Below are 7,291 nucleotides of genomic sequence, written 5' to 3'. Positions count from 1 at the left end.
AAGGATGAACACCAGAAAGTATAAAAATGTCATCTAAACATGATTAAAGACAATAATAACACCTTAAACTCCCACACTGATCATTTTTTAATCTATTTTCAAAGTGTTTTTTTTATTTTTATTATGATTATGTAGTTTTTAGGCAAATTTTTAAAAACTGTTTTCAAGATTTTAGTTTCTGCAGAGCGACAGGAGTTCATTAGAAATTCACCTCTGAGTTGTGGGAGGTATCGTTGGTGTGGAGCAAGTCCACCCCCACTTCCTGTCACCTCCCAGTTTGCACGCTTTCCTGCTATCTTACTGCCCCTCACTCCCCGACCTAACGTTACTGGTGCAACTAAAGTGTCGAGATATCCAACCGTACAATTTTGAATCAGATGAGGAAAAACTGAGACGTTCATGAATCTATTTGTCTGCAAGTGGATGCATCAGAATGGAGCAGAGCATACAGTTTTATTTGTGAACAAAAGTTTGCACTGCTAGATTTACGTTTTAGTTCATCATAGCTGACGCTCAGGGTTACGGTCTTTCTGCTGCAGGCGCAGTCCCTCCTTGGCTTCAAGACGATCCTCAGGAGGGAACCTCTGGATCCTCAGAACAGACGGAGATCGGCCCGTCGCTCCAGGAGTTCCTCAAACGGAGTATGACTCAGATCCTCCTCCTCTCGTTCAATTCTATCTCCAGTATTAACATTTTCTGCTCAATAACTCAGAAGTGTAAAGATAGACTCTCCTTGTGTCTGTGACAGAAGAGCAAGAGAAGCTGAAGAAGCTTCCTCCAAACAGGGTGGGGGCCAACTTTGACCACAGTTCACACACGGACGCCAACTGGCTTCCTTCTTTTGGTCGCGTTTGGAACAGCGGGCGGCGCTGGCAGTCCAGGTGACTCTTCTCTCCTCTATTTCTTGTATTTTTTAATCATCTTAGCTTTGGTAACCATATACATTTTTATTTGAACTAAAAGGCACCAATTCAGACAAGAGGAAGGACAGAAGAAACGACAGAAGAGAAAGCGGGAACAAAGCAGAGAGCAGCTTCCAAACTCAGACATTTGAGATGGGATTTGTGAGAACTGATCGCAGATTTTTACTTGTGCTGCTCTGATCTCTGTAAACTATAGAAATGTTAGCTTTCACTGATGTGAAAAAGCCTTCTTTTTTTTTGTCTATATTTGTTTTCATACATTAACAGCAGGGCTGTAAGTATTGTGGGCTAGTTTTTAGTAAATGAGCTCAACTTGTATTTTGATGGATGTATACGGGAGAGAAAATGTCAATTTATGTTCATAAAAACTTTATTTCTCTAAATATATTTTAACAGCCTTGCAGCAATAGTCACTCGATCTGAAAAAAATAATTTAGCAAAATGTAGAGTCAATTTTGCCTTTCAGGATCTTCTCAATTAATTATATTAAAGTTTTTTTTTCAATTCCATATGACTTTCTATTATAGTAGCTATCAAATATCCAGCTGTAATTTACTGAGGTGCTTTTTCTTCTCAAATGGCAAAATTATTTATTTTCTTACAGATCTTTCACTTTTTCTCCAAGAAGCTTAATCAGTTCTGGGATGGGAAGTGAAACGTCTTCAGGAAGAAAAAGTCGTTTAAGAAGAAAACGCACGTCGCTTTATGACTGAAAATCTCTACAGACGTTCAGCTGTAGTTTCCACCTCTGCTCCTCAGGAGCTTCTGACAGTTTTCCAGCTGACCCTCCGGTAGCTGAACACTGGTGATGCCTGACAAAAACCTGCAGCATTTTCTCTGAGTTAGTCATTGCAGTGAGATGCACCAACCACTAGAGGGAGCTGGCATTTCCCTTTCCTGAAGCAAAGGTTTGCATTTTTACTTGTTTAATGTTAAATATTACTAAGGTGTATTTTGGCCCCCTGTGCGATTGAATTTGACACCCCTGTTCTAGATGTATGCATGCAGTAGATTCTAAAGATATATAGTTCATTTTTTCTTTTTAATCTCTCAAATAGTACTTAATAATAAAGTTGGAGCTGAAATTAAAGTTAACTCATACACATCATTTTATATACACTTTTATTTAGTAGAAATAGAATTTAAAAAAGTTAAATGTGAGAAAAAATAAAATGCTGTGGCGTAAAATACTAAATCTGAATGACAATTCAAATATTTTGTTATAAACACATCACAGCCACTCATTTCACATCTTACATACCTTTTGTCTCTTTTGGCATCTTTAGCTGAGAGTATGGAATACATTCATTTCACTGTTGCTGACAAAAAGAAAATATTTCAACAACTCAGTGCTTTTTAACTCCATGAACCTGTAAACAAAAGTTTCAGGCAGCAAAAACTGAGTCCTGTAAGGCGTTTTGTCCTCAAGCGGGTCATTCCTCCTTTAGTCTGCTGGCTTTACTGAGGAGGACGAGTGGAATCACGAAAGCAGCGGATGTGAGCAGAAAACATGTCTGAGCTCCGGCTATCCAGTAAACTGTGAAGCAAACATTCATTTTTAGAGACGTACAACTAAAATAAAAGTTACAGGTCAACGATACAGTTTCTCTTATGATTATCTTACCAGAGGATGACACAACTGGACCGAGGGCTCTGGCCAAGCAGCCCAAACTCCGCAGGATTCCCATGACGGTGCCTTTCTGACTGGCCGAGCCTGGAAGAACAATCCCAGAGAATGGAAACTGTGTGCTCATTTTTGACAAATCAAATTAGTCTTGGCATTAAAAGCCTTAAAGGAATCTCACCATAGTCTGAGACGAGTGTCGACAGGCAGGGAACTACGACTGCAGCAGCTGCACAAAGAATGCAATAAATTCCATAAAACATCAAACTCTTATACTTCGGGAATATTTTCATATCACATAAATCATGATAAAAGCCACCACTTAACTGTAAATGTAATCTTTTTCTAAGATTTTATAAAAACAACCTTTTTGTCTTTAAGTGGCACAACAGTGACATCTGTGGTAAGAATTGGCAATTACATTTTCTTTGAAATTCTAAAAGATAATTTAAGATTTTTTTATGTATACCTCCTAAAATAAATCAGAGTTCTGTTTAACTTGACATAATATCCATAATCTTAATTTGATCTATTAGAATTATTTATTAACACAGTAATATAGCCTAGATATTATAATGTAGATAACACAGTTCCCATTACTACAGGTGTTCCCCAGGGCTCTGTCTTTGTGACCCGAATATTAATCATCAACCTTCTCCCCCTAAATCATATCGTTCCTGAACACAAGGCCCCTTTCATTAGCTGTGTTTACATGGGCAATAAATAAATACAATAAATAAAAGCACGCTCAGAAGATTGTCTCGGTCCGTGTTAACTGCAGCCGTGTTTGTTTGAAACAGAACTCCGCTGTAATTCTTCTTCGACCATTTCTGGTATTTTAGACAGTTCTGCCCATGTCAAAATGAAATAATCCAAATGTGTGGCATATGTTAACTTTTGTTATAATCAAATACTTTTTTTCAAGATCAATGTATCCAGTTCAATCTTAGTATGATCTTTGATCAGATAAAAGTAATTTTGGACATGTAACCTCAAGTTATATTCAGAGGCTCTGGAACTTCTACTGAAACTCCCACAATTCAACAAGGAGCAAAAAATCCATTTTATATTTCAACTGTTTGTTTTACTGCTGCTTTGTCATTTGTTTTGAACTGTGTCACTATCTTATGTTCGGCCAATGTTGGGGGTAATGAATTACAAATTAACATTTTACTGTAATTAATGACTTTTGTCAGTAACGGTGTAACGAAACAAATCACAGTTCAAATTTCGGTAATTAAATTCAATTACTAGCTAGAATAGGCTCCAGCTTTCCCCTTGACCTTGCACAGGACTTAAAGACAGATCCATGAATGTATTTCTTGTTCAAACCCTATAAGACTCACCAAAGGAGTACAACGCCAACCCGATGTACAGCATCGTTGTGTTCCATGAGAAACCAATCAGGAGGAATGCTGGGATCAGGGTAACGATGGCCTAAAAACCAGGAAAACTTTGAATGAATTGCACTTTTCGTATAGATTTATGTCTTGAACGGCTGCTGCTACTTTTACCGTGCGAACGGCCCGGATATGTTGCCCCTGTTTGATTCTCCGAGCGTATCCCCCCTGGATTAGAGCCATGATGACACCGATGAAGAAAAACATCTTTCCTTGCTGCATGCTGCTCAGAGAGGAAAGAGAAGCACTTCAGAAGCTGCTGTTTTTTCCCATGATGGATACATGACAGAGTAATCTACAAGTTTATACCTTGTAAACTGGAAGCGTTGGTGAGTCAGAAAACTCAGAGTGAACTCGAGCCCGGAGAACAGGAAGAGGTAGAAGAAATAGACCAAACCCAACACTCGGAGCTTCTGCATTCCTGTAAGAACACATCCTTACTTCTTATCAGTCTGCTAAAGTCCACTCATGTGCAGTAAATAAGTAGAAAAGTTCTGATTTACTTTGAAATGGTTGATACTCACTTTCTTTTGAAGGGGGATCTTTTGTTCTGGTAACGGCTGTGAAATGGAACAAAGAGAGCGGGCTGAGGAGATCCCTGGAGTCTCCAGTCCCAGAAGACGCAGCCTGAACCAAAACACAAACATTATTTTAATTTGGAATTATGGAAAAGGTTAAAAAGAAAAGATACAGAAAAAAAACTAGACCAGTATGAGGATCTTTTCTTTAAAAAATGGGTTTTTAGCAGTAACTTTTTCCTCCTTTGATAGTTTTCTTTACCATGTACTCAAGCAGCCCTCATGACTCAGAGTTTTGGTCGCCTGTCCTAAACGGTCATATTTGATCTTAACAAGAACAAAGAGGCAACAGTAAACTCTGCTTCCCTGTGATTTCACAGAAGCTGCAACAGGAACTTCCTGGAAAATTGCCAGGAAGTTACAGGTATTGAGCAAGACATTTCAGAGACAAAAGAAAAGATTAGCAGGAAGCTGAAGGGACAGGTAAGAGGTTAGTGCAATAAAAGCTTTGACATCTAACGCTCTATTTAGAATTTTACTTTTTAAGATTTGCAAAAAGGTGAATTATATCCATATAAAACATTGCAAGGAGTGGTCTTTACTCACAATTTAACTTCTTTTCCTGTTCTAAGGTTTAACCTACAAAGTGACTTCTTCTATAAGAGCAAAAACATGACACGTATGTGTGGATCAGTGGCGGACTTAGAAGTTTGGGGGGCCCAGGCGAAAAATAAAAAAGGGGGCCCTTATTTTGTTTTTTCGTTGGTCCACAAGTAGACAGAACCAATGTCTCTAGAGCTGTGTTGATAAAATAAATGAATCCATAAAAGTAGAAATCAATCTAACACATAATGCTAAAGTCTGCTAGCATGATGCTAACGTATAATGGGATTTCCCGTAGGATGGATGATGCTCTGTAGATCTGAGGCAAGAGGAATTAAGGAAAATGAATTTAGCTTATTTGTTTCAACTGGAATATTCTTATCCCATTTCAGTGATCTGCGACACAGTTAAATAAATGTTCAACTCGGGACCCCAGACAATCGCCTCCCTCAGCCTAACGGTAAGTCCGCCCCTGTTGTGGATATACAAAAGGACTTCAGGAGCAGAACCTGACCTTGACATTCTCCGTTAGCGTCTCTGGCAGCATCAGCCAAATGACGAGCAGGTCGGCGACACTGAACGCCAGAGCGATCAGAGCCGGGGTTTGGAAGAAGACGTTCCCTGTTGTTCTGGAGGTGACGGCGAAGTAAGCTCCCATGAGCGGTCCGACCGTGAAGCCCACGGAGAAGGCAATGCCGATCATCGCCTGTTCACAGCACCAGGCCTCTGTCAGCTCAGCGTTTGCAACGTTAGATATCTCAATTACTGTTAAACTCTCTCACCATTCCTCTGTTCCGTGCTTTTGGGCAAGGCAGGTCGGCGACGATGGCGGTGCACAGGCTGACGTTGCCCTTACAAATGCCCCCGATCACACGGAACAGAAGGAACATGTTGAAGCTCCGGGAAACGGCCCACACCACGTAGGAGGATATGAGCCCCAACTGGAACACAAAGGACACGATCAAGCAAGCCAACTCGCCAACATTTACTAAAATGTTTATCCTTTCTTAGAAATGTTGTCATCTCACTCCAATCATGTTTTGATCTATTTTCCAAGCGTTCTCGCTATAGTCTTTTAATTACGAGTATGGTGTTTAAAAAATCGGTGTCGTTTTCTATGATATAACTTCTGAGGAGCAGCAAGAGCTCATTAGAAATTTGCCTCTAAGTTGTGGGCGGAGTAACCCCGCCCACTCCTATTGCTGAGAGCTGCTTGCTTACAGCCCCATCACACCCCCAACCTAACAAAACTGGTGGAATAAAACTATTGGAGCTATCCAGCAGTAGAGTTTTTGATCCAGATTCCAGCTCAGATGAGGAAAATGAAAACATTCGTGGATCTATTTGTCTACAAATGGATGCAAAGCAGGGAGATTATTGTGTTTTCAACGTCACAAATACAATCTTTTTCAAATAGCATTTTTGTGTCTAGATCTGATTCACGATCTGAATAAAAAAATATTTAAAAATGCAATTTTTAAGCTTAATTTTCTTGATATAAACCCTCTATCATCAGAAAAATGCCAAACTTTAAGTACATTATTTTCAAAATCCATGACTTTAGTATTTAGCTGTGACATTTCATCGCTTTTGGACTTTCTCGCAGGACTCACGGTGGTCAGAATTAGCAGGGGTCGTCTGCCGTGACGGTCAGAAAGAACCCCTGTCACAGGTGAGGACAGGAACTGCAGCAAAGAAAATAGCGACCCGATCAGACCTGGAAGACAAAAAAAGAAAGGGGTTAAAAACCTGGATCTGCGGCTTCCCGGTTGGGCGAGTACAGTCCAAATCAGTACCTCCAAAAAGAACAGTGTTGTACTTCTTTTCCATAGGAATCCCAACAGCCGCTCGGAACCAACCCACCACATTCTGCAGAGACTGATACGTGACATCCTGTAAGAAAAACAAACAAAAAACAAGAAATGTTACATTATCTGCAATAATGCTCGTGTAAATGCTTTTTGCAGAAAGTAGTCACTGAAGATACTGAATGTTTTTGCTGAATATGGTGACGCAATTTACTTTAATTGCTGAAGGGATTTACTGAAAATGCAAAAGCTATTTGCAAAATGTTAAATTGTCTAAAAGACTTGAAATTTCAATAAAAAACCATGTAAGAGCGCTGAAGTTGACCTAAACTCTAAATTACCCAATTTCTCAGTAAACTAAATTAGTCAAAAACGCTAGCCTGTTGCTAAAATAGAAGCTAAACTCTAAATTAGC

The 7,291-nt window shown here is 39.5% G+C and overlaps 2 protein-coding genes across 4 annotated transcripts in view; one reads left to right on the top strand and one right to left on the bottom strand.

Annotated features, from left to right (window-relative positions):
- Window positions 1-1,432, top strand: part of cenatac (centrosomal AT-AC splicing factor) — a 5,948-nt gene extending 4,516 nt beyond the window's left edge. For both annotated transcript variants that reach the window (XM_024275112.2, XM_024275111.2), the window contains exons 9-11: window positions 540-641; window positions 749-881; window positions 964-1,432. In XM_024275112.2, coding sequence (XP_024130880.1) covers window positions 540-641; window positions 749-881; window positions 964-1,054 — 326 coding nt within the window. In that variant the 3' untranslated portion in view covers window positions 1,055-1,432. The remainder of the gene's footprint in view (window positions 1-539; window positions 642-748; window positions 882-963) is intronic.
- A 596-nt stretch (window positions 1,433-2,028) lies between these two features.
- The window catches only part of mfsd10 (major facilitator superfamily domain containing 10), a 9,270-nt gene continuing 4,007 nt past the window's right edge, over window positions 2,029-7,291 (bottom strand). The window contains exons 1-11 of one of the 2 annotated variants that reach the window (XM_036213435.1): window positions 6,865-6,982; window positions 6,682-6,785; window positions 5,851-6,009; window positions 5,583-5,774; window positions 4,472-4,574; window positions 4,257-4,368; window positions 4,062-4,170; window positions 3,894-3,984; window positions 2,729-2,776; window positions 2,548-2,637; window positions 2,029-2,460 (exon numbers count right to left, since the gene is read on the bottom strand). In XM_036213435.1, coding sequence (XP_036069328.1) covers window positions 2,357-2,460; window positions 2,548-2,637; window positions 2,729-2,776; window positions 3,894-3,984; window positions 4,062-4,170; window positions 4,257-4,368; window positions 4,472-4,574; window positions 5,583-5,774; window positions 5,851-6,009; window positions 6,682-6,785; window positions 6,865-6,898 — 1,146 coding nt within the window. In that variant the 5' untranslated portion in view covers window positions 6,899-6,982 and the 3' untranslated portion in view covers window positions 2,029-2,356. Of the gene's footprint in view, window positions 2,461-2,547; window positions 2,638-2,728; window positions 2,777-3,893; window positions 3,985-4,061; window positions 4,171-4,256; window positions 4,369-4,471; window positions 4,575-5,582; window positions 5,775-5,850; window positions 6,010-6,681; window positions 6,786-6,864; window positions 6,983-7,291 lie in introns of those variants that run through there. The other variant, XM_024275110.1, reaches the window with a different exon arrangement.

This window comes from Oryzias melastigma, linkage group LG9 (genome assembly GCF_002922805.2).
Source record: "Oryzias melastigma strain HK-1 linkage group LG9, ASM292280v2, whole genome shotgun sequence".
In the NCBI taxonomy this organism is placed as follows: Eukaryota; Metazoa; Chordata; class Actinopteri; order Beloniformes; family Adrianichthyidae; genus Oryzias; species Oryzias melastigma.
This window is presented reverse-complemented; position numbering and strand designations above follow the sequence as displayed.